The 19,738-nt window shown below is 48.0% G+C and overlaps 1 protein-coding gene across 2 annotated transcripts in view; it reads left to right on the top strand.

The window, feature by feature from the left end:
- Window positions 1-19,738, top strand: part of NAMPT (nicotinamide phosphoribosyltransferase) — a 64,772-nt gene that overhangs the window by 39,516 nt on the left and 5,518 nt on the right. The window contains exons 8-11 of one of the 2 annotated variants that reach the window (XM_045030096.1): window positions 6,954-7,073; window positions 10,648-10,665; window positions 17,599-17,739; window positions 18,733-18,867. In XM_045030096.1, the coding sequence (XP_044886031.1) occupies window positions 6,954-7,073; window positions 10,648-10,665; window positions 17,599-17,739; window positions 18,733-18,867 (414 nt within the window). The remainder of the gene's footprint in view (window positions 1-6,953; window positions 7,074-10,647; window positions 10,666-17,598; window positions 17,740-18,732; window positions 18,868-19,738) is intronic. The other variant, XM_045030105.1, reaches the window with a different exon arrangement.

Below are 19,738 nucleotides of genomic sequence, written 5' to 3'. Positions count from 1 at the left end.
GGTCCGGCTCCAGTGACCGCTTTCAGCACCGAGTCTCCCGAAGCCGCTCCCAACGACGCCGATCGCCGTCGAGGTCCAGCTCCCGGCGCCGCCGGTCCAGCTCCCGGTACCGCTCCGCACGCAGGTCCCGCTCTCCGCTTAGGTCACGTGATGACCGCCGCCGACCTTCAACGCCTGCTACACATCTGACGCAGGTTTCGGTTGGGCATTCGGGACCCGCCTCGGCTCCTCCCTGGCCCTCGCATGAACCCTCCATCGCTTCCCCTGAGGGCAGCGCGGTGGACTTCAGGGCGGCGTCTCAGGGTTGGGACCCTGGACCTCAACACTGGGGGTATTGGGTCCCCTGGGCCCAACACGAGCAAGGGCCTCCCCTACAGCTGAGGCAGACGCCTACGGGCCGTTCAGCGCCGGAGGCGACAGTTAGCAAGCGCCCCCCGTCTCCAAAGGAACAGCCTGGCTCGCCACCAGGCCCGGCACCGGGGCCGGAGCCCGTGGCTTCTGACCGCCCAGGAGCGGACCAGGCATCCGAGGAGGTACTGCCGGGCCGCTCCTCGTCCTCCTCTCCTGACGAGGCGGTGGCAGGAGCATCAACATCTGAACCCCCGCCTATTGACCTCAAGGCGCATCAGGACTTTCTCCACCGTGTGGCGAAGTCCATGAACCTGCCTGTTGAGGAGGTCACGGAGGACGATGACCCTATAACGGACGTTGTGGGTTCGGACGCCCCAGTGCGTGTAGCATTACCCTTTATCCGCACTATCCAGCGGAACAATACAACAATCTGGCAGTTGCCCTCCTCAGTCCCCCCCACGGCGCGAAGGGTAGAAAGAAAATACTCTGTCCCACCCAAGGGGTACGAGTACTTCTATGTTCACCCCTCCCCGGACTCTCTAGTAGTCCAGTCGGCCGCCGCACCAAAATCAAAGGAGTCGCGGCGCATGGACCTCTTGGGCCGAAAAGTTTATTCGGCGGGTGGCCTTCAGCTCCGCATAGCAAACCAGATGGCGCTCCTGTCCCGGTACACTTTCAACATCTTAGGGTGCCTGGGAAAATTTTCGGAGCTGACGCCACAAGACTCCCGCCGGGAATTCTCGGCGCTCCTGGAAGAGGGCAAGACGGCCTCCAGGACCCTAATTCGGGCAGCCTTGGACTCCGCTGATTCAGGAGCCAGAACAATGGCGTCCGGAATAACAATGCGGCGTATTGCCTGGCTGCAATCCTCCACCTTGGCGCCGGAGGTTCAATACACCCTCCAGGACCTCCCCTTTGAGACACAGGGTCTTTTTTCAGAAAAGACAGACGCGAGAATTCAGACCCTGAAGGATGGAAGGGTTGCTATTCGTACTTTGGGAATGCATACGCCGGCCACCCAGAGGCGATCGTTCCGGCAACAACCCTACCGACCCTTCCCACAGGCCAGGTCTCGGCCGTTTAATAATCGGCAAGCGGCCCCCTTCCGCCGCAGACCATCAGGGGGTCGGCGTAACCAGGCCCAGAGCTCCTCCAAGGCTTCTCAAGGCCCAAAGCCGGCCTTTTCATGGGACGCCCGAGGACGGCCCACCACTCTCCCCCCCCGGATCCATCCCTTTTGTTTTCAAGTCGCCTTTCCCGCTTCCTCCAGGCGTGGTGTTCTATAACATCGGACAGCTGGGTCCTCAACACCGTCCAGCACGGCTACCGCCTGCAGTTTATTTCGCCCCCTCCCTCCCACCCACCTTCCCCGTCCCTCTTCAGGGACCCCTCTCACGAGCAAGTCCTCTTGCAAGAGGCCCAGACTCTGTTGAGCGTGGGTGCTATAGAGGAGGTGCCCCGCAGCACGCGGGGCAGGAGATTCTATTCCAGATACTTTCTCATCCCCAAGGCGAAAGGAGGTCTTCGTCCCATCTTGGACCTCCGGCAGCTCAACAGACACCTGTGCAAGCTCAAGTTTCGCATGGTGACCCTGGGGACCATCATCCCTTCCTTGGATCCGGGAGACTGGTTTGCCGCCCTCGACATGAAGGATGCATACTTTCATGTGGCAATTTACCCCCCCCCCCCCCCCACAGACGCTACCTGCGCTTCGTAGTCAACGAGGCTCACTACCAGTTTGCGGTTCTGCCCTTCGGCCTCTCCACCGCACCGAGGGTGTTCACCAAGGTTATGGCAGTCGTCGCCGCAGCCCTCCGCCGTCGTCGGATACATGTGTACCCGTATCTCGACGACTGGCTGATTCGCGGCCGCTCCCAAGAGCTGGTAGCGGCTCAGGTGACCGAGATTCTGCATCTGTTCCGGTCTCTAGGCCTGCTTATCAACACCGAGAAGTCCAGCCTAACTCCAGCACAAAGAGTGGAGTTCATAGGAGCGGTGCTCGACTCCAATTTAGCCAGAGCCTGCCTCCCTCGTCTTCGGCACGAGACGATAGTCTCGCTCATACAGGCCCTGCAGGCCTTCCCTTCAGCGACGGTGCGATCCTGCCTACGCCTGCTGGGGCACATGGCGGCGTGCACGTTCGTGACCGCGAACGCAAGGCTGCGGCTTCGCCCGTTCCAGATGTGGCTGTCATCGGTGTACCGCCCCCACCGCGACAGCATGGACATGGTGGTTACGGTGACGAAGCCCTCTCTCCAGTCGCTCACCTGGTGGCTGAATCCGGAGGTTGTCTGCGCAGGGGTTCCGTTCCACCCTCCTCGCCCGTCGGTCACCCTGACCACAGACGCCTCGGCACTCGGCTGGGGTGCTCACATAGGCGACCTGCACACCCAGGGTCTCTGGTCGGCCCAGGAACTCTCCCTCCACATCAACGTCCGGGAGTTGAGAGCGATCCGCTTGGCGTGTCTCGCCTTTCGAGCCCACCTGCAGGACCGCTCTGTAGCGGTGTACACGGACAACACTACAGCAATGTTTTACGTAAACAAGCAGGGCGGAGCCCGATCCTCCCCGCTCTGCAGAGAAGCGATGCTCCTATGGGACCTTTGCGTGACCCACTCGATTCGCCTCGAAGCGTTTTTTCTGCCGGGGGTGCAGAACACGCTAGCAGACCATCTCAGCAGGTCGTTCGCCTCCCACGAGTGGTCCCTTCGCCCGGATGTGGCTTATACAATCTTCCAGAGGTGGGGGTTTCCCCAGATAGACCTGTTCGCCTCCAGGGTCAACAGGAAGTGCACCAAGTTCTGCTCGTACCAGGGTCGAGCTCCAGGCTCCCTCTCGGACGCGTTCCTCCTGACGTGGGCAGGTCCCCTCCTCTACGCGTTTCCCCCGTTTCCACTCGTACATCGCGTGTTACTCAAGCTTCGGAGGGACAGGGCCCGCGTAATACTCGTCGCTCCGGCCTGGCCGAGACAGCACTGGTACACCCTGCTGCTCGAGCTGTCAGTTCGGGATCCCATTCCCCTTCCGTTGTGGCCGGACCTCATCGCTCAGGACCTCGGCAGGCTTTGTCACCTGAACCTGCAGTCGCTGCATCTTACAGCTTGGTTCCTGAGTGGTTGACCGACGCAGAGAGGGGTTGTTCGTCGGCGGTGCAACAAGTCCTGCTCGAAAGTAGAAAGCCTTCGACGCGCTCTACCTACCTCGCGAAGTGGAAACGCTTCGCGCTCTGGTGCGACCAGCAACGTCTTAACCCATTCTTGGTCCCTATCTCAATCATCCTCGACTACCTCTGGTACCTGAAAGGTCAAGGTCTGGCAATCTCTTCCTTGAAGGTGCACCTGGCGGCTTTGTCGGCCTTTCGGCCCCCCATCGGAGGTCAGTCCGTCTTCTCTCACCCGATGGTTGCCCGCTTCCTTAAAGGTCTAGACCGTCTGTACCCGCCGGTACGTCCTCCTGCCCCGACCTGGGATTTGAACCTGGTGCTGGCCCAGATGATGGGACCGCCCTTCGAGCCCCTGGCTACGTGCTCTCTGCTTTATCTCACCTGGAAGACGGCCTTCCTCGTGGCAATTACATCCGCCAGACGAGTCTCAGAACTCCGCGCCCTGACGGCCGGGCCCCCGTATACCGTCTTCCATGCGGATAAGGTGCAGCTTCGACCGCACCCGGCCTTCCTCCCCAAGGTGGTGTCGGCCTTCCACCTCAACCAAGAGATCTTCCTCCCGGTCTTCTTCCCGAAGCCGTACGCCTCACCTCGTGAGCAGCAGCTCCACACCCTGGACGTCCGCAGGGCCCTCGCTTTCTACATCGACCGGACGAAGCCCTTCCGGCGTTCGACCCAGCTGTTTGTGGCAATCGCTGATCGCATGAAAGGCGAGCCAGTATCCTCGCAGCGCATTTCATCCTGGGTGACGTCATGTATACGAACGTGCTACGAGCTTGCTCGCGTCCCCCCATGCCGCCTCACCGCTCATTCCACCAGAGCTCACGCTTCTTCGGCCGCCTTCCTGGCCCATGTCCCCATCCAGGACATCTGTAGGGCGGCCACCTGGTCTTCGGCACACACCTTCGCTTCCCACTACGCGTTGGTGCAACAGTCTCGAGACGATGCAGCCTTTGGCTCAGCGGTCCTGCACGCGGCCACGTCTCACTCCGACCCCACCGCCTAGGTAAGGCTTGGGAATCACCTACATTGGAATGCATAGGAGCAATCACTCGAAGAAGAAAAGACGGTTACTCACCGTAGTAACTGTTGTTCTTCGAGATGTGTTGCTCCTTTCCATTCCAGACCCGCCCTCCTTCCCCACTGTCGGAGTAGCCGGCAAGAAGGAACTGAGGAGCGGACGGGCCGGCTGGGGTATATAACCGGCGCCACTCCAGGGGGCGCCAGCCGGCCCGCCGGAGTTGCTAGGGTAAAAATGTTCCGGAGAAGCCGTGCACGCGCGGCGCGCACACCTACATTGGAATGGATAGGAGCAACACATCTCGAAGAACAACAGTTACTACGGTGAGTAACCGTCTTTTCCCCTTTCTGAAATTAAATGCCACAGTGTTGGCTGCTGTGGTTTTTCCCCACCACAGGGATGTTAAATTTAATTATATTATGGTCACTATTACCAAGGGGTCCAGTTATATTCACCTCTTGGACCAGATCTTTTGCTCCACTTAAGACTAAGTCAAGAATTGCCTCTCCTCTTGTGGGTTACAGGACTAGCTGCTCCAAGAAGCAGTCATTTAAGGTGTCAAGAAACTATCTCTGCCTCTCGTCCTGAGGTGACATGTACCTGGTCAATATGGGGATAGTTGAAATCCCCCATTATTATTTTATTTTAGTAGCCTCTCATCTCTCTGAGCATTTCACAGTCACTGTATCCTGATCAGGTGGTCAGTAATAGATCCCTACTGCTATATTCTTCTTCTTAGAGCATGGAATTACTATCCATAGAGATTCTATGATACAGTTTGATTCATTTAAGATTTTTACTTCATTCGATTCTACACTTTCACATATAGTGCCACTCCCCCACCAGCAAGACCTGTTCTGTCCTTCCAATATATTTTGTACCCTGGTATTACTGTGTCCCATTGATTATCCTCATTCCACTGAGTTTCTGTAATGCCTATTATAATATCAATATCCTCATCTAGTATAAAGCACTCTAGTTCACTCATCTTATGATTTGTATATCATTTGTATATAAGCACTTTAAAAGCTTGTCACTTTTTAGCTGTCTGCCATTACATGATGTAATTGAATGGGACTTTTTTTCATTTGACTCTTTCTCATCAGGTCCTACCTATATTTTTCATCTTCCATCCTCTCTTCCTTACTAGGACATAGAGAATCTCCATTAATAAATCCTCCCCTAAAGGATGTCTCTGTTCAAACCACGTGCTCCTCTGCACCTATCAGCTTTTCCCCAGCACTTAGTTTAAAAACGGCTCTACAACCTTTTTAATTTTAAGTGCCAGCAATCAGGCTCCACCTATACCTGACTGGAACCAATCCTTCTTGTATAGGCTCCCCCTTTCCCAAAAGTTTCCCCAGTTTTGAGTAAATCTAAACCCCTCTTCCCTACACCATTGTCTCATCCATGCATTGAGACCTTGAAGTTCTGCCTGTCCAACTGGCCCTGCGGATGGAACTGGAAGCACTTCAGAGAATGCTACCATGGAGGTCCTGGACTTCAATCTCTTACCTAGCAGCCTACATTTGGCCTTCAGGACCTCTCTCCTATCCTTCCCTATATCATTGGTACCTACATGTACCATGACCACCACCGGCTCCTCCCCAGCACTACACATAAGTCTATCTAGATGCCTCGAAAGATGCGCAACTGTTACACCAGGCAGACAAATCATCATGGTCATTGCAATTATGCCACAAAAAGGTATAAAGCTATTTAGAACACACACTTGCATGTAGAAAACTTATCATAAAAGCTAACAGTACCATTCCATTAGAGTAACTCTCAGTGCTATTACACGTTGGCTATCTGCTAGGACAAATACAGATTTAACCTGTCTGGGTACTTTTTTCTCTAGGGCAAGTGCTACGTCACCATAGAGAGATTAAGCAAAGTTCCTTTCTCAGAACCCTGAAAAAAGTCTCTGTGGATCAGGATCTAAATTTTGAGTATTGCTAGTTTAAACTGAGACTTCAGACAGCAGTCCTTACTCCATGAGGCGTATTGTGCTAACGAATCTGAGAAATGTGAAGGGCACATCCACTGTTTGCATTGTGTAAAGTTTAAAAAAAAAAAAAGTTTTAAAAAAGAGAGAGTAATATGCTGGGTTGACCCACTGAGGAGAGTCTAGCTGCCAATTTGTGGTTAAGCAGAAAAATAGGGATTGGTTGTGATTAGTCTTCTTTAGCCATGTGAGTATACAGACCCTATTGTCTCCTAAGCCATTTTCTTCTAAACCACCCTCTGCACGATGGCTGGAGTATTTAGAGTACAGCATGGCTTTCCTCTGAGCCATGTACTCAAAATGCTAACAAAAATTAATTCTATTAATGGATTCTATTTAATGGATTTGGTGTTTAACTTTGCTAGAGTGGGAGAAGAGAAACAGAATTGCTTCCATTTTGTTTTCTACAGGTTTTGGAGATTTTAGGAAAGAAGTTTCCTGTTGTAGAAAATGCAAAAGGCTACAAGGTGTTGCCCCCTTATATCAGAGTTATTCAGGGGGATGGTGTGGATATCAACACGCTGCAAGAGGTATGAATTTTTTTAATGTATCAGATGAAATTGGCAGTGTCCTCCTTTAATCTGGAGTCTATTAGAACTAGTCAGATGTTAACGTTTCTTTACTGACCCATTCCTAGCCTTCATTCTGGACACTGCCCACAAACCCTAACATACAAAATTAATTTATTAAAACAACATGAGGAATAAAAAAAACTGCACATAACCTAAAGTACGTCTCTTAATCTCACGGTTGTAATTTTTATTCTCCCTCATCACCTCATTGTTTACTTTAATCCCTCCCATGTTAAAACTAATTAGGATTAAACTCAGGGCAAAGATCTATCCTTTTCTTTGTCTCTAGGGTGTCAGTCATGACTTGTGCTATGGCAACAGTAGTAATTAACTAGTTTGAATTGTTAGGTTGTAAATTAAATATGTCTGCATTCAAACTTTCAAGGTATACTTGTGCTTTTTGAAGGAGATACTTTTGAAAGCAAATGCAAAAGTGTCTACAAACCATTGTTAGTATAAAATATGGTGGGGGAGGCGTCTTTAAAAGCCCAGCTAATGAGAATAATTGAGCAATCCATGTTTTATGCAAAATTATACCACATTAACCTGCTGGTGCCTGATAGTCTGATAGATGGATACATAGTTTCTTACTGTTAAAATTAAAAAGTACAATTTCAGCAAGGTAGAAGCTTAAGTTTTTATTACCTTCTGGAAACTCTAGTGACAAACTTGCTACTGTCTAGTGGAAGGAAGTGCAGAGCAGGATTGGTTAATCTTATTTCTGCACTTCATCAGTTACTTGATGTTAAGAGTCAGGCCATCACAGGATTAATGCCTTTTGCTTTGAAAATGAATACCAGCATTTCACAGGGCATTCATCATCTTCACCTTAGTAAATACTGATGCAGTGCTACAAAATAAATTAGGAAATACTCAGTTCAGTGAAACCTCTTAGATATTGCAAGTACACTCAGGAACTCCAGTTCACTAGGTCTGAGCAGCTTTGCATTCTTTTGAATTAAGGACTAGAGAAACTAGACCACAGAAGTGGGAGTAAAGCAGTGGCACACTGGTGGGAGTCATGCATCTGTTCAGTTCGATAAACCATTTGCATGTATAATCTGAGATCCACGAACATGAACCCAAACAACAAAGCTACGAAGGTGTTTACATGTTACTGACAAATCCTCAGAGAGAGGATGATAGTTGGGATATCGAGTAACAAAATCATTGGTGGGAAGATTGCCTTGTAATGGAAAACAGCTAACAAACTCATGCCATGACAGCCCTAAAAAGCAAATCTGATTTCCTTGGTTTGTTTGATGGAAAGAGTGATTTGACGAGAATAGACTTGCTGTATAATGCACAACTGTGATAACAGCAAGCATGAAATAACTGAATCTGGATATTCTACTCCTGATGGCATTCCATGCCAAATAAATAGAAATTCTGCACACAGTATTTCAAAATTCTGCAAGTTTTATTTGTCAAATACACGTGGGGGCTCCAGCATGTCATTGGGAATATAGACCACTGGTGCACAGAGGTAGGATATCGCTCTACAGCTTCCCTCCCCCCCCCCCCCCGCAAGGACATGGCTCAGCAGTGAGGCTGCACTCAACCCTGACACAGCACAAGGACCGAGCCTGTCCCAGAAACACCCCAGGGCCCTGCCCCTGTGTGCCAGGTACACCAGGTGTGGGAAGGCAGGCTCAGCCCTGCAGGATCCAAGCATGGAGGGGCTTGGTGTGGGTTGAGAGGGTTCTGTGTGGGGCAATCTGGATGCACATGGGCTTGTTGGGGAGTTCTAGGTGCAACAGTAATGGGATTCTGCATGGGGGTCCAGGTGAAGGTGGTGGGGGCTCAGCAGGGCAGGGTCTGGGTGTGTGGGGAATAGAGTTCAGCAGGGGGGTTTGGGTGTGGGGGGACTCAGTGGGGAGGTCCAGATGCTGGGGGAGTGGGACTCAATGGGGTGTGGGATCCAGGTGTAGCTGGTTGGGGCTCAGTGAGGTGGGGATCCATGTGCAGGTGGCTCGTTGGGGTGGTCCGGGTGCAGGGGGCATAGGGCTCGGGGAGGGGGTGGTTGTTCTGTGTGTGGGGGGGGTGAGGCTCGACATGAGGGTCTAGGTATGAGGGGGTCTGGATGCATGGGAGTTGGGTGAATGGGGGAGCAGCTCCTCATACAGTGATCCCTCCCCCTGCAGCTAAGGAGCGATGGGTGAGGAGTTTGCAGAGCTTCCTGCAGCCTAGGGAGAAATCTGGGGATGGGTCTGACTCGGCTCCGGATGCTGTGCTGGGGAAGAGGAAGTCCCATCCTCCCCAGATAGGACTAGCAGCTGAGCCCAGCACAGGGTAGGAGCCACCAACCAGGTCTTCTCCAGTCTCATCCCCTGCTCCACAGTGATTTACCTCTCTGCTGGCTGCCCCGGGCACCCAAAATGTACTGCTGGGGAGGATCGCATGACTGCTCTTGTGGCTTCCCTTTGCTTCCCCGTCAGAAAGTTATTTTTCTGTGGAAAAGCAAAGAAATCTGTGGGGGACATGAATTCTGTGCATGCACAATGGTGCAGAATCCCCCCAGGAGTATTCTCTCTTTAATACATAACTACTGAACACTTGGTAACATTGTCTGATTGTTGAACAGAATTCAGGTGTGAGTTAGAATATATTGGACCATATTTATTCCTGGTTTGACTCCATTGACCTCTGATGGGGCTACACCAGCGATGAATTTGGCCCAGTAAATTCAGAGTCTTTCCAGAAGAAAGTCAGTGAGCTTCTGGTAAGACTTTTCCTTAACCTGACAAAATTCTAGGAGGCAACAATTAGTGTTATACTAGTCTTTAAAATATATATTTATGGGGAAAGGAGGGTGGGACCTTGTTCTTCAGGATATGGAGATTCAGTACTGTGCTGCAAGGTGTAAATAGGACAGGAAAAGTTTTATTTCTAATACCTAATGTGAGAGGAAATGGACACAAGGGATAAGTCTGTATTTGAATTACTTTCTTATTCAGATCCCGAAAATGTAGGATATAAAAATATATGTACTAATTTTCCCCACATGAACCTTTTAGCAGCATAGCATTACCTGCGAGAATAAAAACAGTCATAACACTTGGTATAAGAGAACCAAGTTTATACTTATTTAAAACTGAAAAGGCATTCTTACTCCTGTAATTTCAATAACCCCAGATCTCCCATGCTGATGTACAGGATATCAATGCTGGGATTGCTTTAAAGAGGCACTTTCAAGTATTTTACACACACAAATGTAGGTTTCATGTAGAATAAAACATTTTTAAATAGTTTTACATTATCTTATCTGTATATACATATTAATAATTACTTTTCTTTTAAACTCTTTGAAAGTTTGTTTTAATTTTAAACATTCCACATCAGTGTTGGAATCTCAAATGTAACTACAGTGTCATGTATCAGCTACAGTACTGTGGTGATGGGCATGCTATGAAAACGTAGAATGAGAAATTAACTGATCAGTCTAGTTCACGGTTCAAACTAGATGAAACAAAACAAACAAAAAACCAGCAGGAAAAGTGTAAACTGGATTTTTAAAATTCTTTTTTAATAGGAGATACTGGTAGCACAGGTAAGGAACCTTCTGTTTGATTTCTTATTTTGATGTTTTCACTTGTAAATCATTGCAATCTGCTAACTGCAAAATATACTAGACCTTCAAGAGATTATCTTTGAGCATTCAATTTCCAGCCATCTTTAAATTCTCATACTAGAGAATCCTCTAGTTTGGGATCATGATTGATGGACTAACAATGCCTACAATGGAAATGGTTAGCTAAGCAGTTCCCAAACTGTGGGTCAGGACCCCAGAGTGGATTGCGACCCCGTTTTAATGGGGTCACCAGGCATTAGACTTGCTGGGGCCTGGGGATGAAGCCAAAGCCTGAGCCCCACTGCCTGGGGCCGAAGCCCAAAGGCTTCAGCCTTGGGTGGTGGGGCTCAGGTTACAAGCCCCCCAACTGAGGCTGAAGCCCTTGGGCTTGGGCTTTGGCTTTCCGCACCCAGGGTGGTGGGGCTTGGGCGGGCTCAGGCTTCAGCCCCCTCCTGGGACCATATAGTAATTTTTGTTGTCAGAAGGGGGTCGTGTTGCAATGAAGTTTGTTAGCTGGTCAAAATCTGGACACCTGAATTGCTCCCTCTGTATGAGCTGGAAATAACACCACGCCCTCTGTCTTGCCGCCTCCACCACAATGAGAAACTCTTCTGTGTGGCATTGCTCTGGGGAAAGGCTGCAGACCTTTGAGGTTTTTGATGGAAGTAATTCCTTCCTCTTCTTCTACTTGCTTCTCCTCCTCCTCTCTGGAAGCACCAAATGTGGATCTCAGCAGAAGGGTCAGTAGTAGAATCAGAACTTTGCCATATCGTTAGCAAGGGTTATACTATACCCCACACACACAAGGTCTGACCAACCAAGGTCCTTCATGATGGGAGTGTGGATGGGTTGAAGCCAACTTTTCATCCAAAGGTGTTTGTTCATCAGCAGAGATAATCGAGGAATGTGTCCACAGCATAAGAAGGCCCACTGTCCAGGGATGCCACAAACAGAATGGGGTGAAGCATATGGCTGGATGCTGGCTGAAGGGGACCAACCCTGCAGCTGTGATTTCTTGCCCCACTGTAGTACATGAGTCAAGCAGAGCCCAGTTATGCCACTCTCTGCACTGGTAATGCCTGTTAACCTGGGAGTGTCCCCTCAAAATGACTGGTCCTCCCAGGCAGCCTCATGTTCCTGGATGAGATGTTGCCCATGGCCATCTTCTAACAATTTTTTGGTGGTTGTGCTTGAAGGGAGTCTGCACAAACAGCTCTTCTTCCTACCCCATTCCTTGTCTCCTTCAGTTATTCCAGAGGCTCTTAGAGAATCTCCCTCATTCAGACCCAATTGACAACTCTGAATCATTTGTCATCCTCGGGTTCCCCTTCTCCTCTAATCCACCAAAGAAGGAGACTCCCTTCCTGCTCATACTCCTCTCTAAGAAGTAGTGTCCAAATCAGAATCCCCTAGTCATTGGCCCCAGAGGATATTAAGTTCATTGTTAAAACCAATATGATTTTTAGACATTTAGAAGAGAAGTTTTCAGGATGCTTCAAGAAGATTCCGTTAAATTGAAGTACTACAGGGAGGTCTGACATTCTTTTCTCCTTGTCGGACAAGGACAGTGGAGAAGTGAGTGGCAATTGCACAGTGAAACTTGCAGTGCCAGGTTGCTACCAGTCAGTCAGTAATCAATTTGGAGTCAGTAAATCCATCATGGGGGCTATTGTCACAGAAGTGTGCAGGACCATTAAGTGCCTCCTATGCAGGACTCTATCCTGCACATTGCAGAGAGTCATAGTAATGGATTTGCAGCAGTGGGGACTGCATCCTGAACTGCAGTGGGGTGATAGATGGCATGCATATTCCTATTTTGGCACCAGACCACCTTGCTACAGAGTACATCAAAGAAAGGGCTACTCTACTATGGTAATGCAAGCACTGGTGGATCACTGAGGATGCTTTACCAATATCACTCTAGGCTGGTCAAGGAGGGTGCATGATTGCTCACATCTTTAATAACACAGGACAGTTCAGAAGGCTGCAAGCAGGGATTTTCTTTCCCAACCAGCAGATTATGATTGGCAATGTTGAAATGCCAGTAGTGATCCTTGGGAACCCAGCCTTCCCTTTGCTCCTCTGGCTCATGAAGCCAGACACCCCAACAGCACCACAAAATACTTTGGTTACCGGCTCAGCAGGTGTAGAATAATAGCTGAATGTGTCTTTGGTCATTTGAAGGGTTGCTGGTGGTGGTTACTCAGAAGATTGGATATTGGTGAGAGAAATATCCCAATGGTTATAGCTGCCTACTGTGTGCTGCATAATATATGTGAAGCAGAGAAGAAAAAGTTCTTAACAAGGTGCAGGTGGAGTGGCTCTCTGCTGAATTTGAACAGCCAGGTATAAGGGCTCTTAGAAGAGCTCAATGCAGAGCTATACTGCTAAGGGAGGTGTTGAAATAGCATTTTAATAGCAAGAGGTGTGTGTTGGTGTAATGTGCTCTATCTGGCCCTCCTGTTTGCAGCCCGGTATGAATTGTGTGGTGATAGTTGTATATGTAGGAACAGTGTATTGTCAATGCACTTATTAATATTGCTTGTGAATGATCTTTTGGAGTTGAGACACTGCGCAGTAATAGGTAACTGGTCCCTTTCAGAACTTCTCAGCACCAGCCAGCGTATGTTGTGAACTAATAATGATGAATAAGGTTAAGATTTTTGTCACAGATATTTTTAGTAAAACTCATGGACAAGTCACGGGCAATAAAGAGAAATTCACAGAAGCCTGTGACCTGTCTGTGACTTTTACTAAAAATATACGTGACACAATGGAGAGCTCAGCTGCAGGCTCCCCACACTGCCCACAGCGGGCGGCCCCCTGGGAGCACTGCCTGTGGGGGCTCAGAGCTCCAGGGTCCCCCTGCTGTCCCCGGTGGCTGGGAGTTGTGGGGGCCCCACCACCATCACAGCCCTCTGGGAGCAGCAGGGGGACCGTGCTACTCTCAGCTGCTATGGGCTGAAATCAGAGGGCTGCAGAGGGAGGCGAGCACAGAATTTTTGAACCTGCAGGTCCACTAGAATCTGTAGCATCTGTGTTTGCTTCCTGAGATGTCCCAGTGTGTCCTACTGCATGTCCCTCTCCTTTTCCTGCATCTTTCTCCCCTCTACTCCATCCTTCTCCAGGCTGTTGGCAATGGTGATCCTCCAGGCCCTGTGCTCATTGTTCAGTGCCACACTGGCTTGCAGGATCTCCTGGAATGTGTCTCCATGAGACCTCTTCTTTCTCCTGCTTGCCTGACTCAGGCATTCTGCAGGTGTGGAGGGGGAGAACCTGAAGGCCACAATGGCAGCAGCTGCAGATAAAACAGAAAGGTACTATTGTTAGTGTATTCATTAGGGAAAGTGAAACTTAAGATGCTGAACACTCCCTTTGCTCCCAAAAAGTTGCAAGCACTGCATTCTCACTTCTGCTTGCGATTGTTTGTGCACTGCTCAGCACCAGCCAGGGTGAGTATGGCCCACCCGGGGAAGGGGAAATGAGGTAATAATAGCTCAGTTGCATGATTCTAGTAGTATAGGGCAATGACACTGAATACTTAGTCTGCAGAAGAGAAGAATGAGGGGGGATTTGATAGCTGCTTTAAACTACCTGAAGGGGGGTTCCAAAGAGGATGGATCTAGACTGTTCTCAGTGGTACCAGATGACAGAACAAGGAGTAATGATCTCAAGTTGCAGTGTGGGAGGTTTAGGTTGGATATTAGAAAAAAAAATTTCACTGGGAGGGTGGTGAAGCACTAGAATGGGTTACCTAGGGAGGTGGTGGAATCTCCTTCCTTAGATGTTTTTAAGGTCAGGCTTGACAAAGCCCTGTCTGAGATGATTTAGTTGGGGATTGGTCCTGCTTTGAGCAGGGGGTTGGACTAGATGACCTTCTGAGGTCCTTTCCAACCCTAATCTTCTATGATACTGGCACTGTTTTCCACAGGCGGTGGTGATTTTAGCTGATTGAGTGTAACAGAAGCAGAGAGAGAGCACAGCTGCTGCTGGTGACCTGATGCTGCCCAGGCCCATATGCTGCTAGCTTGTGCCTGCTGAATTTATCGCTGGATGGTGTGTGTGGGAAAATGTCCTACCACAGTGGAAGAAATAAGGCAGCTCTCCCTAGAAACATATGGTAGAGGATTGCAGAGTACCTCCATGAAAGTTTCATCGAGATCTTTCTGGAGGATTTTTTGGGACATCCCTATGCATATAGTGCTCTACGTGGACCCCCCTGCCTAAGTCTAAAGGAGAATGAAAAGCAGATAGCAACTCTTCCTTCTTGATTGTACCATTACCTCTTCTAGCATGAGTAAATTTAATGAAAAGTCAAAAGATGTGTTCTGCTACTTTTTGTGGGGGGGTGGCATTCCTGTAATTTTAAAATTAAACTACACGCTTACCCAGAGTTCCTTCCCCTGCATCGGGCTTGCCTCTGCTCAACTGGTGGGACTGGCTGGACTCCGGTGGAATCAAAAACGGATCCTGGCTCGCTGTGCAGCTGGATCCCCCCAGTCTACTGTCTCCCATACTCCTCCTCTTCTACCTCCTCTTCCTTGCAGTTCACAGCAGGGGCCTGTGACTTGGACTCCTCTGGGGTATCCATAGTGCTGGTGGGGGTGGGGTCTCTGCAGAGGATAAAATGCAACTCCTTGTGAAAGTGGCAGGTCTGCAGCTCAGTACCAGATCAGTTGTTGGCCTTCTGGTACGCATTGCTACTGCTCCTTGTTGTAGGCCGCCTCCCGCATCCCTAGAGCAATCTACTCATAGATGTCCACGTTTCTATGGCTGGTTCAGAGCTTTGCCTGCAGAGCCTCTTCTCCCCACAGGCCCAGGAGATCCAGTGCTTCCTGCCTGTTCCAGCTGCTGGAGGCCAGTAATGGCCGATGTAAGTAACACAGTGTCTATCCTCGCACTGGATCAACCTAAGTACATCAATCTTGGCTCTATGCCTCTCGGGGAGGTGGTGCTATTAAGTCAGTGTAACCGGACACTTGTTAGTAGTAGCCCAATTTAAGTGAAGACACATGCACAACTAGGTCGACGTATGCTGCCTTGCATCGACCTAGCTTTGTAGCATAGACCAGGCCTGAGATTGGCTGGCAAAGTCTGCCATGATCTGAACGTTATCCCTGGGACAGGGTGTCCCCGTCTTGTACTGTCCCATCATCCTGCTCAAGCTCTCCTTTAAAGGAGCCTCTGCAGCTCTGCAAACAGTCATGTTCAGTGTCACAGCCTTCAGGCTTCCCTGTCATAGGTTAAGGCCCTGAACAAATCATGCAAGGGGAAAGTTGGGCATGTTAAATATCCTGAAAAGGCTGCTGAAGATCTTGCTGCTTTGGACTGCTAGATCTTTTAGTCTGCCATTCTCCCCTAATTAGAGAGACAAGGTGGGTGAGGTAATACCTTTTATTGGACCAACTCTGTTGGTGAGACAACCGTACACTGAAGTATCAGGAGGTACTTACACCCTTAAATACAAAGTTGTTTAGCATAAGTGTTTAAATGTGTGTTAACTAGTCTATAACCCACTGAATACCGCTCCCCCCCCCACTTCCCTCCTTAATGAGTGTTAACTGGCTACTTCACCTTGAATGGTCCCTTGGAATGTGTGTTGACTAATGCTAAACAACCTGTTCCACCTTGTATTTAGCTGTGACACTTCAAGCATGTTTCCCAGACCTGAAGAAGAGCTCAGTGTAAGCTCGAAAGCGTGTCTCTCACCAATAAAAGCTATTAACTCACCCGCCTTGTCTTTCTAATATCCTGGGACCCACATGGCTACAACAACACTGCATATTCTCCCCTAATCTCTTTTCATTTAGCTCTTCCCCTTCCCTTTCTCTGGATGGCCTGGTTGTCACTTCTCATCAGTCAGGACTTCAGGCTAGGGATTGTCTGTGTCAGAGAGTAAATCATTTTAATGTAACAATTTAAATGTAAACTGTCCCTTCATAACAGAAGAATCCTCTCATCTGGGACTTTCGCACTCTGGTTAGTAGTATGTTTATAGGTGGCTCCAAGTACTGGAAGTTTCTTGATCTGGGTTGTGACAATCTTTCCAAGCTCATATAGGGGAGCAGTTCAAGAAAACAGATCTTTGACCAATCAGCTTCTCTGGCCATTGAGGGTAGGGCTAGTACATCAGTCATGACTCTGGACTAGAGGATTCTTGTGTTATGATAAGACATATTTATGGTAAGTTTTTAAATTGTCTGCATTTGCATTTAACTTTTTTTCTGATAACTCTCAGAAAAGATGGTAAAACAGCTGCATATGCCAAACAAGAATCGCTCAAGAACTTTGGTTGAAGAAGAGGGTAAAACAAATGCTCTACCACTTGAATATCATCCTAGAAATCTCTAATACAACTAATTCTAGGCTGCATATATTGCTCTATTGCAGTTCTGGGTAGAGGCAAGCAAAGCCCCTCTCTTGGTGTTTGTGGGTGAAATGATCACTTTGTTTCAGAACACATCCTATAACTAGAGCATCTTTGAAATCTAGATTTGGCCCACAGTTTTGGCAACCATCAGAAGGCTCTTGAATGCCACCATGAAGGATTCAGTTTGGGCAAAGAAATAATATGCTTTAGGGCTCTGTGGCTGGGTGTTGCATTACTGTACTAATCTTGTCTTGGGAAGGGAGGGGATGGTGTTTTATATTGCATGTTACAGTGCAAATAACAATTCTCCAGCAGTAACATTTCGTAATTATCTCAGACTAAAATATCAATTAAAAATTCAAACAGCATGCCAGGTATTGACAATATTTTACATATATCTTCTTGAACCTCAATGCTAGCTGGCTTAATTGTCTGTAAAAGAGCATCTTTTCAAAATGTGCAATAACAAATTATGGAAAATGGCACTTATCAGCCCAGGTCTTAAAATACATTCCTTTATCACTGTTTCTTTTTCTTATCAGATTGTGGAGGGAATGAAGAAGAATAAATGGAGTATTGAAAATGTTTCCTTTGGATCTGGTGGAGCTTTGCTGCAGAAATTAACTAGGGATCTCTTGAATTGTTCCTTCAAATGCAGTTATGTGGTGACCAATGGCCTTGGGGTATGACCTCTAATTTTTTCACTCATTTTATCACATATGAACAACAAGTTATGGACATCTCAGGAGTGGAGATTGTCCATAACTCTGAAAGGTTCCTAACTCTGAACAAAACGCAGCTCTGGCTCCAGCAGGTCATGTTCCGGGCCAGGTTCTAGATGCAGCTAGGCAGCTTCCTTGCAGGCAACTTCTTTCTGGAGAAGCTTGTCCCCTTCCTGATTGGCCGAGGGAGGGGAGGTGAAAACAACACCCAGGACTTACAGCAGGGGTTGGCAACCTTTCAGCAGTGGTGTGCCGAGTCTTCATTTAGTCACTCTAATTTAAGGTTTCCTGTGCCAGTAATACATGTTAAGGGTTTTAGAAGGTCTCTTTCTATAAGTCTATAATATATAACTAAACTATTGTTGTATGTAAAGTAAATAAGGTTTTTTAAATGTTTTAAGAAGCTTCATTTAAAACTAAATTTAAAATGCAGAGCCCTTGGACCAGTGGCCAGGATTGGGCAGTGTGAGTGCCACTGAAAATCAGTTCGCATGCCGCCTTCGGCACCTGTGCCATAGGTTGCCTACCCCTGGCTTACAGGAAAGCAGTGCAGACCCCAATGCTGCTTCTGCTCCAGCTGCTTTCAGCTGGAAGCAGGGTCTCATAGCTTTGCCTGCGAATCACAGAGTCTTCAGCTCCTAGCTGTAAGTGGGTGCCTCATTCAAGGTGGTGGGGACGGGGACAGTGAGCTCACATGTGCCCACCTTTAACCTGCAGTACAGTATTTGCTTTTTTTGTTGTTGTCTCCGCTTCTGCCTGATTGGTTACTTCCGGTTTCATGTGGTGTCCGGTTGACCAGTCAGTCTGTAATTCTGGTGTTTGTATCTTTGAGGTTTTACTGTATTTGTATTGCTTCATGTTTCAATCACATGTTAGCACCATCTGCATGATGTGCATGAGCTCTCATTTGAATATCTCCTCTTATTCTTACTAACTTCTCACTTTGATTTCCAGGTGAATGTCTTTAAGGATCCAGTAGCAGATCCTAACAAAAGGTCAAAGAAAGGTCGACTCTCTTTACATAGGACACCCAATGGAGATTTTGTTACATTAGAGGAAGGCAAGGGGGATCTTGAAGAATATGGTCATGTATGTATTCTGACTTATCACTTCGCCAGAAGTAGATTACTTCATTCCCAATGCTAACCCAAACTGAGAGAAAGTAGCTTAGATAGCTAAGCTTGATTTTGAGATTTGTTTTCAGTCTTCTTTATATTCAACCAATAACCTCTACCAAATAATCCCAGAAGCTCCATCTGTAGCAAATTCAGTATGAACAGCATTGTAGTTATCGCTTAATTTTACTCTCTAGTATCTTCAGTTGGGATTATAGGAAAGGAATGGGAAAAATTGCCTGCCTTTTTCCATATCTGAACAGTCTGTTGATGAAATGTAGAATGCTCTTACAGTGCAGCCTCTGTAATACTCCCTCAATATTTAAATATATTTTGTCCACTGGAGTCTTTTTAAATGGATTTTTAAAAATCCAGTTTCTGGTAAAGAACCCTCTAGAGAGCATGTCCTCATTTATTTCCTTTTTTAAAAATTAAGGTTTTCTGGTATGTTCATAAAAGCCAAGCTGCTGTTCTTGTCCTGTTCTTAAACCATTTTTAGCTCCATTCTGTCTACGATGCCATATCTGCAGTGTGTGGCATTATATACTGTCTCACTGAGCATAGCCTTCAAAACTGCATTAAAGTTGTCTAAAATTTTAAACTCAAAACTTTAATTGTGCCATAAACTTTGATTAATCCCTTGATGCTGTACTCTGGAGGCCACAGAATATCTCAGTAAATGCATCTTATTTCACTGATTTCCTCCCCCGCCCCCTTTACAACAAAAATCCAGTGTGTTCTCTTCAAGATGTACCTGGGACGTCAATGACCAGTTTTACCGTTAGGATGACTGCAGACCACCTCAGTGAATTGATCTGAATCACTAAGCATTAGCGCACTCCTAC

The sequence above is a fragment of the Mauremys mutica genome, chromosome 1 (assembly GCF_020497125.1).
Source record: "Mauremys mutica isolate MM-2020 ecotype Southern chromosome 1, ASM2049712v1, whole genome shotgun sequence".
In the NCBI taxonomy this organism is placed as follows: domain Eukaryota; kingdom Metazoa; phylum Chordata; order Testudines; family Geoemydidae; genus Mauremys; species Mauremys mutica.
The sequence above is the reverse complement of the archived record's forward strand: the minus strand, read 5'-3'. Positions and strand labels throughout refer to the sequence as shown.